We start from the raw sequence: 13,474 nt of genomic DNA, 5'->3' as shown, positions 1-13,474 counted from the left end.
CTTAAAGCCTCATGGTAGAAACCCAGTATCTAAAGCTAATATCCAATAGTCTGTACTTTGAAACCCCTGCTTTTACCTTTACCTGCAAGGACTGTTGCCAAAAAGGTTATTTGTGTTGTATTTTTAGTCCAGGCACACTAAGTCTGGATATGTCAGAAAATTCAGGCTGACCTCTGATCTAGTGGAGCTCCGTGCCAAAGTATGTGTACTTGAGCTTTCAGTTAACTGCCCTCCGTATGTACTTTCAAACCTCTTGAGGTCAACCCAGAGCATGTTTCACAGCTGAAGTTCATCCTCTCTGAACTCACATTAAATCTTCTAGCGTCTGTTTTCTGTTTACAAGCAAGAGAAGCTGCAGGGGGGCTTTTTAGTGCCTTTATTAAAATATCTTTTTAAGCGTATATGTTTTAAATGTTTAGTTAATTATTTAAATGCTTATTTAATTATCTTTTTATATTACCAATGGCATGTTATACTTCACAGACATGTGGTTTAGCTGTAATTAACTTCAGATTTGTCTACTACCTGTCAGACAACTGTAGGCTCCACACTGGAGCCAGAGAAACTTGCACTCAGAGAAGCAGTTGGCTTGTCTGAAAGCACAACAAAATCAGCTTTGGATCTGTGGCCAGAATCCAGCTTTCCCAAGTCCCACCTGACCAATGCTTAAGATGTCTGGGGCTTGGGAAGGCACCGGTTAGCTGTTGGTTATGGAAGACAGGAAGGTTAATGGGAGCAAACCAACTTTCAGAGAGACATTCCCATGAAAAATGGACACCCCAATGATACGGGGTTTGTTCTGTGCCGTACATGCCAAAACAAGGATCTGTGCCTACCCCTTTCTGTGGGTCTTTATGAGCTCCGGATAACTGGTGCTGTGTCTAATGACTGTATTCTTATTTCTGCTTAGTTTTCAGGACTTTACTTATTGTCATTCTTCACTATCCTTGTTGGGCTGGTGCTCTACTCCTCCACATCCACCTACGTAGCCCAGGATCCTCGGGTGTACAAGCAGTTTCGAAACCCTTCAGGACCTGTTGTAGACCTGCCAGCCACCGGCCAGCTGGAGCCTTCGGTAACATACACCAGCCTGGGACAGGAGACCGAAGAGGAGCCTCACGTTAGAGTTGCTTAAACCCAGGGCTGTTGATGACCTACTGATGATTCAGTGGAGCTCGTGTATCCATTATCTCTGTATTGTACATAGAGAAAGGTATTTACCAGGTGCAGTTACACCGGTGAGCTGCAAGGTAGCAAATAAGGAAAGCTCATAAAAATACAAATTAATTGTTCCAGGGTGTTCATTGCAAGGAGATGCCAGTCCCTCACTTACGATACGAGCAGCATGTTTGCAGTACAAACTGCTGTATATGAATCAGTTAATGTCAAACTACCTGTGAAAGATGTTCAATATATAAGCTGAAATTACAAAAAGATATTCATAGAAGGGTGATTTTCCACCCACTGAGCGATATTATGCCTAAGCCACACCAGTTGTGGAAAAGCCTCCTTTTTACAGCAAATACACTTGTGCAGTCACTGTTTATGTCTCTCTAAGATTTGTTTGTTTGCACAAAATAGATGGGTTACTTGTGGTAGCAACACCCTGACACATTTTTGCTAGCACCTTGGATTTGGTGAGGGAAAGACAACGAATTCATCTGTGCTGTCTGTCTAGTTGCCCTTTCTGGGTAATCTGTTCCATGAATCCAGAGGAGGGACAACTTACAATATCCGTCTCTATTCTAGGAATAGGTATAAGGCGAGCATTTTAGCCTTTCTATATTTGCAGAAGTGAAGTACTCAAGCATTGACCTCTCTATGATCCATGGCAGATTTCCTAGCGGCTGAGTTTCTGCATCAGGTGACAGGGAGTTAGTTTCTCTGTAGTCATGACTTAACACAGATTTCTTACTTTTTAAATTTTAATCTGTAAAAAGAAAAAATGCATTTTCTAGTTTCCTATGTATTGTACCTCTCCATGGTAAGACGACATATCGTGTGGATCAGGGCACGTATTTTAGATACTCAGTGCATCGAGGGCGCCTTCTGCTGTTCCAGTTTGCTTAGTCTCCTGTGGTTCATTATTCTAACAATAGCTATTTAGAAATGTGTCAGTTTTTCACCAAAACCCACAAATTGTAAAAATCAGGAAGATTAAGCAAGGATTCATGAGCAGAAAGACTGGACCATCTGCTGGTGTTGCTGCAGTAGCGCAAAAGCATTCATACCGGCAGGGTGCAGCCAATTATTTTTCATTAACTACAAAACTAGCAGAAGAATTCAGCGGTTTTCTTACATTCCTGGGGACATGTGAAAATAGTAAGGGTGTGCTCCACAACTGTACTTCTGCTCCAGGAGCCTTCTCAGAGTGGGGGAAATCTTAGGTACCACCATGAAAAATCCATCTCTGCCTGTATGTTTGCTCTTCTGAGAGCCCAATAAAAGGAAATCGTCCATCATCTATTTTTAATTCAAAATCAATGAAGGGGAGATGGTCTAACAGATAGGAGAGGGATCCAGGAGAGCTTGGTTTTATTCACAGATATCTCTGCCATATCTCTGCGTGATCTTGGGCATGACTTACCTTCTGTGTGGCTGAGTTTCCCAATCTGTATATACGGGAATAATGATATTTTACCTACCTCACAGGGGTGCTATGGGACCAAGTTATTTTAAAAAGCTTCAGGATCTTCAGAAGGAAGGAGATTAAGAAGTACAAAATAGTGCTGTAAAAGTGTGTATACATTCATTGTATTTGAAAATGGAGTTTATGGCAGGGTTGATGAATATTTTGCTTGTGGGCATAGAAGATGAATTTGATTTGAATGTTATTCTGCTGAAGAAGTCTGTCTCAAGTGAAAATGTAGGGCTTCGTGTTTGAAAAATACAACTTACCTATTTCTATTTAAAAAAGAAAAAAAAAAAATCAATCTGTACTCTGGAGATTAGAAAGGCCACACAGTTCAACCAAGCAGGATGAATTTCTGCTGAGGTAACATTCGTCTTTTATAGTCCTGTTCTGCTTTAATATAGACGGGCCTTCCCTGAAGCAGACTGGGAGAAGTATGTATGCATAATACACATGAAGTGGCAAATGCCCAAATGCTATTGAACAGCAGAAGTATGTTGTATCTTATTCTTGCTGTGGAGGAGGAGAGGCGATTTCTGTCCCACCGTGTTTAGGCTGTCTGCCACGATCCTGCTGCAGCTGAGGGAAGGGTCCGCAGTATTGCCAAACCATGCCCAAAACCGGCCCAAAAGCTTCGGTTAAGATGGCTCGGGTTTAAAATCATAACAAATGTATGATGTTTTTCCCTGCCTTCTGCTTACTTAATCTTTTTAGCACTTACGTTTCCAAGCTTTTTCTCTTAAACCATTGAGGATTAAAAAAAAAAAAAAAACATTCCAAAAGATTCCCACAGAGAAACAGAGTCCATATTCCAGAGGTATTAAGGAAACTCTAAATATTACGGGGTTCAAAGAAAAAAAATTAACAACCACACAAGAAAGATTACCTGATACTTCAGGGTAAGGTCTGTGGGGCAGAAGCCCAGGTGGGAAGTGCATGGTCGGGTGAAGCCCTCATGCACAGGGGCCAGCAAGCATCCTTGGGTCAAGCCCTGAGAGGGCTTCGACTTGAGGAGGGTTTCGTAGATTCCCCAGGAGCAGGGGCTCTGGTTACAACCACCACGGCTCCCTCAGGTACCCGGAGGCACACTGGCGGGCACCTGTCATCTCAGTCTTTTTTGCTACCTTTTATACCAATTAAATACCTTTCTCAGAACATTAGTCCCCATGTTGGTCTTGAGACCTTTGAGGATTGTGTGCGTGTGTGTTTGTTTCATGTTTACAATTCCTTCCTTTTGCATAATTGTTTTGGTTAATTTCATTATTAGTATTTATTTTTAAGCCAAATGTTTGTAGTCCTTCGGCCTCCCCCTCTTCATTTTTCTGACACTAACTTGTAGGTGTTTGTTAGAGTCTTCTCAGAAACAGCTGGGCAGGAGGCATCTCCCGGCCGGGTCACCGGGCTGGGAGTTTTTACATCCAAGGGTTTGCGATCCACGGGTGGCTGAGAGGTGCCATCTGAAGCAATTTTTATAGGCTATTTTAAAAGGCTCTGTTGTACGGAAGGAAGTTATGAACTTTTCGGTGTGCCCTCTGCGCCCAGCCACCATCCCCTGTGTTACTCGCACGGGAGGAGTTTGACGTGCAAAGCGGAGCTGCTTCCCTGTCCGTGTCTCCCGTAAAACAAGGTGGATGCTTGGATGAGCACCAGTGCGCTAGTGCTGGATGGCCCTCAAAGGAAAACAGTAGTATAGCTTTACAAGTAACTGTGTTGACTGAAAAACTGAGGTCTAGTAAAGGAAAACATTACTTCTACCTGCTTGTTTCCTGCAGTTCGAGGCCTCAGTACGCACCAGCAAAGGTTCAGCTATCTAACCGGCAGCTACTCTCCTGTTGCGTAGGACACCTCTAGCTCTGTATAGCTCCTTGCCTGAACAAACTCAAACTGTTACACTGCTGGCCCTGAGCAGCCCTTAGCAAGACTGATGTAGTTTTCTGCTACTGGATGAAAACCTTCACTGGGAGACAGACCTTGTCTTTGTTCCAGCTATAAACTTTCAAAACACACAACGATAGACCAAGCAATTGAAAATTTTGCACCACTGTGTCATAAGAAGAAGTTTCAATGTATAGTGTAGAGATTGCTAACTTGTGCTATTAACATTTTGACAAGCGTGTAGTATCGTTTTCTTTCCTTTTTTTTAAAAACCATTTAGTATTCCTGCGCTAGCTACAAATATAAATTTTACCCCATGGGTAGGATTTTATTGTTAAATGCCATAATGAAGCACACTAATCTTGACACCGCAGATGGAAATACGAACCAAAACCAAAACCAAGCAAACAAAATCCCAACCCCAAATCCTGCATCGAAAAGCTGAACAAACCTTTTGCCATTTTGATATTTGCATGCTCCTATATGGACTGGCTGTGGCAATGTAATGCCTGTATAATGTTTTCAAATAAAAAAAATAAATGCTTTATGAAAGCAGGGTTATTTGTTTCCTTGCCTGTTTCCTTTCTTCTTTCTTAGCCTAAAAAGATTTGTCTGAAGTGTAAATCTTGACTGCAGGGCATAATTTTTCACTGTGCTGAGGACTTCTTTCCCTTGTGAGGTGGTTAACCTACAACTCCTTCCAAGGTGTCTATGCATAGGTGCCGTTAGGCACCCTCAGGTATCTTGCCTGGTCCCCAGGAGCTGCTCCGGAAGGATAAGGGGTCTCCTGTGCACCCTCTGTCTTAACCTGCCATTCCCCTATGGCTAGCTCAGGTATCCTGGTATTTCTTGCCCTCATTTGGACAGAAAAGCACTCCCCCCCTGCCTTCCTGAACTGATTAATCACTCTAGAATTAATCTGGAGCAAGGGACATGTGTGATGTTGAAGGGCTTATCTGGCAGCGGTTACTGAGCGTCTGCAGCTCCTTGCCCGGCCCTCCCGCCCGCCTGCTCTGCCCTGGGGGGCACCGGCGCCGGCCCCGCTGCAGCACTGTTCCCTGGAGAGTCCTGAAGCAGGAAAAGAATGGATGGAGACAAAAATTGGACATCAGAGGGAGGAGTGTCAGGAGGAGCAGAAGTGGGGAAAGAAAGAAAACGAGGCTTTGGCTCATTTAAAGTCCACACAGGAGGAAAGGAAAGGAAGATGCTGAGTGTGTGAGAGCAAGGGATCTTGTGAGCATGTGTTCACCTCTAAGAGCATCTGCCAGCATTTGCACCTGTCCACCTCTCTTTGCCTGATGTCTCCCCAGGAAACTTTGCATCCGCATTTCTCACAGGCTTCATTGATGAGAGTAAAGAAGGGAATGGAGACCGGTGAGCTCATTTCCAGCCTCTCCCTGCGCCGTAACTGCATGGAACCCCAGACGTTACAAAGCCAGCAGTGCTGCACCAATGTGCAGGCTTACGTCTGATTTTCCACTGTAAATGTTTCCTGAGTTATCGAGAGCTCCAGACACTGAGTTAGTGTGTGCATGGCTTTATCATGCTAACAGGTGATTTGTATCTTCTTCCAAATCTGCTCAAGAGTCTCTCTGGCATTACAAAAACCTCCTTTTATTGCCTGGCTAGAATTCAGCCTGGGTGCTTGAATACGAATATGAATAGTAATTGCTTGGAATTACTCATAATAGTAATATGAGTCATATGAATAGTAATTGCTTGGAATTACTCTAAAAATAGATCATAAATTGGCATTAATGGATCTTTCTGTACTTAAATCAAACATGTTTCAACACTGAAGGACACTCAATCAGCTTAAGCCTACCAGTCTCCTTTTGTTTTTGTTTATTAAGAACTAATTCTTCAAAATATTACAAATCCAAAGCTGAATGCATAACAGCAATATGCTATGGCATGCAAATAAGGAAGCAATACTTTTTGCAATTATAAAAGTTTTCTTAAGTCTGCTCCACAATTTAAGACAAAAAATATGTCAGACCTTTGCAACAGGGAGCACCTCTGCTTGTGCAGCCACAGACCTGTTCGCACAGCAGTTGCGAAGTGGGTAGCAAACACCAACAACGCAGCAGTGATGATGTCATTGGAGTAAGAGCATTGGCCATGTCATCCTCCTCCTCCTCCAATCTGAAGTGCAGGGTCATGCACTGTGGTACTTATTAATAAAAATTCCTGCTGTATGGAGGGTGCTCGTTCCATAGGGCTGGGATCACTAATCAGTGATTAGTCACAGACTGGCTATGAGCCACCAACAAGAGACAAAAACCCACAAATTGACCACAAAAAGCCATTTGTAACCCTCAGACATCGTAACTTGCGTTGCAATTGGTATTTCAGTCTCAGTAAAAGGCCCACAATGTTTCTTCAGGCCCCGTCGCTGGCTGGGTGGCACAGAGCAGCCTCCACAGCCTTGGAAAACATGGAAAACATCATGGGTGGCCCGTGGCCCCATGAGGACACTCTGCTGGGTGCAGGGAGGAACCCCTGCACTGCCTCTCGCCGGCATCTCCCTCGGCGAGGGGGGGGCCCTGCTATGACTGCTACTGTAAAGCAACCACGCAGAGGAAAAAAACTTGGCTGAAAGTAAATCCTGAGCCTCAATATGAGAAGTCAGCCCTCTCTGCAGTCCTTTCTGTTGTAAAAGCATACATTTGCTATTATTTGGGGGCATTTTTTTCTTATCCTAGAAGTTCTGTTTTAATTGAAAACAATGCACTGAGTGCCTCTGATATTCATGAGGTCAGAATTTGCCCCTTTATGGATAGCCTCATGTTGCAGAGTCTCTTTGAGAGTACAGATACTGTCAATCCTATGTACTATACAAATATTTGTAAGTTGAGACTAGGTGAAGCTGATTTTATTGGATTTATAAATTTTATTCTACTTAGATTCTGATTTATAACCTTGAGCTATAGTTGACTTTTTTGTGACTCTTTATTATGTACAATACCCTCAGGCAATTGCCAAATGCTACCCTAATCTTAATAATGCATTATTAATTCCTTACTGCCAAATACATTATTTATACTAACTGTTGCATTTTATTCCCCATGTCTTGATAGGAGTTGACTCATCCAATTTTAACATAACTGCAAAGTTGTCAGTATGAAATCTTCCCCTCCTTCCCATGTGAAATAAGTACATGCTTGTCAAGAGCAAAGTATTGGATTTACCATGGATAAATAAAGGACTTTTTTTATTCGAGACCTTACCAAACAGAGATAGAGAATGAACATGTGCTGAGTTTACATGATCACTGAGCACTGAAACACTAAGCGATTCGACTACAACGCTAGAGACACTTTGCCTACAGAATAGTGACTCCGATGGTTGGTAGGCTTGGATTTTACAGGTGCAGAACGCCTGTGAGCGCACAGATCAACGTTACATGAGGACATGCATATTTAACTTCGTACCGCCTGTAGTAGCCAGCGTCACAGAAGCCTGACATTTTGCCAGATCCATAGCAAACTAGCAATCAGCGTTTGCATATTCCTAAAATGACTGCTTGCCTAAATGAACTTCTTAAGTGAGAAGGGGGAAGGGAATGGACTAATCATGACAATAATCTGAACAGTCTCATTACGTGACTCCCTGTGAGCTTTGGCTTGAATTATCTAATGTAGTTCTTCGCATTAAACAGATTTGCAGATGCTAAATAGGTCACACATGTATGCGACCACTGGAGTGGATTTCATAAGTCTTTATGTCCCCATACTTCTTCCTCTCTGAGCCTACACTTTAATTAAAGAGAAAAGAGAGTACCCACAAAACAGGATGACAACTTCATTCCTTTAAAACTGTTGCAGTTCAGATCTTCCACACTTCAGCCTCCATTCAGCAGGATTCATTTAATAACCAAGTTGATGAGGAACATTAGCACTGCAGGACCTGCTTTGAGCTTGCATCCTCGGACCACACCACCTGTTGTGGCAGGGCGTACTGCTACAGTGCTGGTGGGCCACACCAGCCAGCAAAGTGTTTGAAAATGCCCAAATTTTAGTCTTTATTTTAGTCTGGAGCTTTAATACAAGATACAACAAAAGGAAACAGGGTTTTAAAGTGAAACAGGTATGTATTGAAAGAAAAGGATAGCACCTAGCTCTCTAGTACCTGTGCTCTGTTACCCACTTTGACAATCTTTTTTCCCAAGTCACCATCCATCAATCTCCACATGGCCAAGACAACTGCTAAGCTCATCTTCTCTGCCCTTTTGCTCTAAGTTAGTCACACTGCCTTCTGAATCCCTGACCTGAATGAATCCATTCACATCTTCAAGACCCTTGGCTGTCCTGCCTCTCCCTCCCGCTCTGCCCCCACAGTGTGGGTCCTCTGCCTGCTCGCTGACCTCTCAGGCAAACATCTCGCTGCTTTGCTGCTTGTGTAGTCCAGCCAAATGGGCTTCTGGCCTCGACATGGGGGCAATAGGTCACAGAATATTTGAACAGGAGCTTCTTTCAGTATCTATATGAATGTCAGATTCCAGCCCTGATCCATTGTAACCGGAGATACTAAAAAAATTTTAAAAAATTAAACTGCCCCCCCCCCCCAGTTCTGCTATATGATATTCAGCCAACGGTATACCAATATGGTATGCAACCAATTATAAGAGATTCAAAAAAACAATGTGCTTTTGCCTGCTATTTGACTTACAGTGAAGGTGAAAACTTGCTTGCTAAAGCTGTCTCTGACTTTGAAATTAAGAGGGGTGGCTGGTGGAGGGTGAGCTACAGGTATCCTTCAAGTCATTGGCTCTAACAAGTCAGTAACAAAAGAAGTCACGTTAGTTCAGGCTGTGAAGTGACATTTGGACTGAGCAAGTGATGGTAACCCACGTCATCCCTTCTTGATGGAAAAGACAAACATAAAAACCAAAATGCCTCTCCAGCTTGTAATTACTTAGTTACAGAGATGACATTGGCAATCCATTCACATACATAGAGACTGGCTTCCTCTTCCCAAGTCTTCTCTCCTGTAGCTCATGTTTTCCTCTCCAGACTCTCTGTAGCTAGTCGCACCAAGAAAAGGCTTAATTCCATTGAAAACATAAGAGGAAAAAAAAAAAAGGCAGGGTTTACCCAAGGTATAACTGTGATAGCTCACAGCTTCTCTTTCTCCATGTACCAGTGACTCCTTTGAGCTACGTTTGGTGCAAACATGAACTGTGGGTCAGCTGGCATTTGTCATCACAGGCCGGGAGCGGGACTGTGAATAGTCAGCCCCCAAACCTAAATCTTCATTTCTACCACAGACCTCAATTCATGAGGGAGGATGGGGAGACAGGCCCAGCTGAGCTCTTTTCAGTTCCTCTGGGTGTGCGAGGGAAGGATGTATGCTCAAGACAGCATGAGAAAGCTTGTGCTGCTACAGCTACCCGAGTTCAAATCTTGTGGCTAGGTATAGGGCTGTGCTCAGCAGAGCCAGCAGTCTGGCACCTTCCACAGGTTTACTTTAATTAGAATTATTGTTGTAAGCTGCTGAGCCAAAGAAAGTAATTGCATCAGCTGCACTAGGAATGGCTCATCTCCACTTCTGTGGAAGGGGAAGCAGCACTGCCAGCTACAGCACAGGTATTTTATTATGACAAGGGAATACTGATGGACTTTTTGCTCTGAGTGTGCATCACAAAATATCAGGGAGAGGCTACACGTTCATTAAAAAAGTACCCTAGCACTCCCATTTTAACTTGTGCATTTTCCTTGTGAGTTTGCCATGCTTTCTGCCCACAAATGGCATCAAGAGACCTTTTCCACGTCAGCATTTGAGACTTAGAGCAAAATGCAGATACAAAAAGGCATAAAAAAAAAAAAAAAGGCTTTGGCAGCCCAAGAGACTTTCAGTCACATGAAATTCAGTCCTGCACCTCGCTCACATAGTAAGCATTCCAGGCAAGAAGTCTGCAAGGCCAGGTCCAGACTCCTGCAGCCCCCTGCGATGGTGAGGGAGAAGGCTCACAGCTGTGAAAGGTAAAGACATGGCAGGGTGGAAGAGAAGAATGTGGTGATTATGGGCAGAGAGGGAGAGGGTCTCTTGGGCTGGAAAAGGGTTGGAGAAGAAATGTGAATTGTGAAGGAAAGAAAGGCTGGGGGCAGAGGGACCGTGGCCTGGGGGGATATTTAGAAGGCTGGAGAGGGGTGGAAGAGGGGTTCATCGCTCCTCCTGCTACCCAAACACTGCAAAATCCGAGGCTCTAGCTCTCTCCTCGATCAGCAGTGGGTGCAGGGAAACGTGCTCTACCCTCACCCTGCCAGAGGGGCACCTGCCCTTTGCTGCAGGCAGCCATCTGTGACTTCTCTTGATGTTATAAAGCAACAGGTCTCCCCCACATTGCAATGTCAATTCTGTTCACTTCTACTAACACTAAAAAGTAGGGACTTCTACTCTTAGCTGTTCCCACTGACTTTTAATGGCGCTCTGGCATTGCCAGGAGGCTGCCATTTCCATACCTCCCATACCTCCGTCTGAAATCACAGTGGAAATGGAAAGGAGCTGCGGTTGTAGGTGGCTCCTCCTTAGAAGCTGTATCTTGTGATGCTTGTGTTGGATGTGTGCATACTTAAAACAAAACACTGCCAAAGCCAACAAAAAACCCTTCCCAGATATTCAAAATAGAGGAAAAATTCCTCAAACAAGAACAATAGTCTGGAAAGGGACTTTATTCTTGTTGTCAGACAAGGTATTCTTGTTGCCTGGCTTTTTGGGTTTTTTTCCTACCAATGGCCCCCACCCCAAACTGATTTTTAAAAACGTATGTCAATGTATGAGGGAACACTGTTGCTGTGTTGGATGTTTGTATTCTGGGGAGATGTCATCTCTATGAACATGAGAGATGGTCAGTATGTCTGAGCAGAGGGAAAATAACCCACCCAAGCTTGTTTTTCTGTATTTCACAGTGTTGATACTGGCTGTCTTCTGACTGTTCTTTGCACAAGCGGAATGGCAATTGGTAAGTGTATTGGAGGCGGTGTAAGAGGAGTGCCTGAAGTTTGCCACTGATAATTTAATCTAATGAGAAGTGCCAAGCATTTTCTGTTGGTTATTTCAAAATATTTTGTTTGGAAGAATGTTAAGACTTACAACACAATCTTGTTATATCAACATTTCTGGACAAAAGCAAATCCCAGATCTTACGTTCAACTTTTCCTCTCCTGCTTGCCTCATACTTGGTTTGCAACATTGCTAGGAAATAAAGGTGTCACTTCTTGCACTGCTCATTCTGCAGGAAGGAGAAAAGATGACGGGAGAGAAATAAAGGTAGAAAAATTGTTAGGGCTGTGTGGGCCTCTCGTGTGACGTGTCCCCTCTCTAACTGTGGGTTCATAAAGCAGTAAAGCCACAATTGCTCTGGGCTCTTCCTCTCCCTAGGCCTAGTGATGTGCTGGAATCTTTAATAGCAGACCCTAAGGGGTCCATTTTGGTACACAGATCTGACAAAGAGAATAAAGGAAAAAGAGTGAAGCAGCACATATGAAAGCACACTGAACAGAAGCTTGTAACCAACAACTAACCAAGAACTGTTTCAATCTATAATTGTCACGAATGCATTTTGAAAAAAATAACACAGCTAAAATGCTTGGGCATTCTGATTTCCATGAAATGAAAGGTGTGGTGCTCAGAAAAAGAACCAGACGGTCACACCATCCATTGAAGAGTGCAGAAGCAGTAATCCCCAAATGGAATATGTCTACGCAGAAAATCATCCCCAGATTGCAATAGCACCTGCTGGGGATGAAAGTACGTCTCCCATGGGAGCTGCTGAGGCAATGGTATTTATCCACAGCCCCACCGAACAAATCTTTCTGTAGAGGCCTTCACTTACAGTTGGTGACCTGAATGCAATCAGTTGTCTGGCCTTTGCATATGCAAAGGTGATTTTCACTTTAGCAATTTAACATACAACTATTTGTATTACCTAGATACAAGCAAAAATATTTTTCAGCCTGCTGAGGATGTAGCAGGTGATGCTCATTTGCATACTGTAGGTATTTGTGCGAACCAGTTGCGCCTCAAAAGAAGGAATATTTTTTTTCTTATGAAGTCTAAGACTTTGACTTGTCACATGGAGAAACATGGTACTTATAACTAGATCTGAATGCTTCTATTATGCTTGCAGAGCTATATATAAGAGCTTGTATACAGCAGAGCTGTATATACAGTGTTGCTCCATATATCTTGTGGGTGACACTTGTACCATGCCCATTTGACCTTCTTCTTACTGAGGCAAGTGATCAGTGCTAATTCTGAGTGATGGCAGAGCCGAGCCTTGTTTCTGGCTCTTGCCACTGTGATGATTTAATAATTTAACCTGCCGTGATTTAATATCCAATTTTTTCTGTATGTTTACATCTCTACTTGGAATATACTTGGGATATAAAAGTCCTACACTTTTAAAAGCCCTTAAATGACACAATTGAAAATGATAAATGGAGTAAGTATTTGAAATACATTTGTCCTTTTCCCAATTTTATATGGCATAGCTCTTAAAATTTAAACATGCTGTTGTATTTAAAACTAATGCCGTAAGTGCTGGATTGCTCTTACTGAGGTTTCCACATTTATACCTGTTTCTCCAATGAATGTGTGGTGTTCTCTGTGTTGTATTTAAAAACAGGAGCAACCTAATAGATTTTGCATTTAAGCAGAAAAGAGAACTGCTGCAAATATGCGCAGACAGATTAATTTTGAAATGTATTCCTCTCTTGAGCTGTCAACTGATGTTTCTCTTTAAATGGGCTTTCTCATTTTGGATGCCACCCTCCCATCTCCATCCCCTGACGATGCCTTCAGGTATCCGTACACATGGCAGAACTTCTACAGAAAGCTGTTTGATAACAGACAGCTGCAGATTTTGACCTTTTCTGGAGGTGCGTTGTGCAGACGCTGGCAGGGCAGTAGCTAATCCCCTTGCCTTCTGCCCAGCTGCCAGATGTTGCTGAAGCTTCAGGATGG

General features: G+C 43.2%; 1 protein-coding gene across 1 annotated transcript in view; it reads left to right on the top strand.

Annotated features, from left to right (window-relative positions):
- The window catches only part of SLC35F1 (solute carrier family 35 member F1), a gene marked incomplete at both ends in the record, with an annotated part of 249,571 nt that extends 248,436 nt beyond the window's left edge, over positions 1 to 1,135 (top strand). Inside the window, one exon of the mRNA XM_082306590.1 lies at positions 911 to 1,135. Within this exon, the coding sequence (XP_082162716.1) occupies positions 911 to 1,135 (225 nt within the window). The remainder of the gene's footprint in view (positions 1 to 910) is intronic.
- Between the last annotated feature and the right edge of the window lie 12,339 nt (positions 1,136 to 13,474).

This window comes from Platalea leucorodia, assembly GCF_965183815.1.
Source record: "Platalea leucorodia genome assembly, chromosome: 3".
Taxonomy (NCBI): Eukaryota; Metazoa; Chordata; class Aves; order Pelecaniformes; family Threskiornithidae; genus Platalea; species Platalea leucorodia.
The sequence above is the reverse complement of the archived record's forward strand: the minus strand, read 5'-3'. Positions and strand labels throughout refer to the sequence as shown.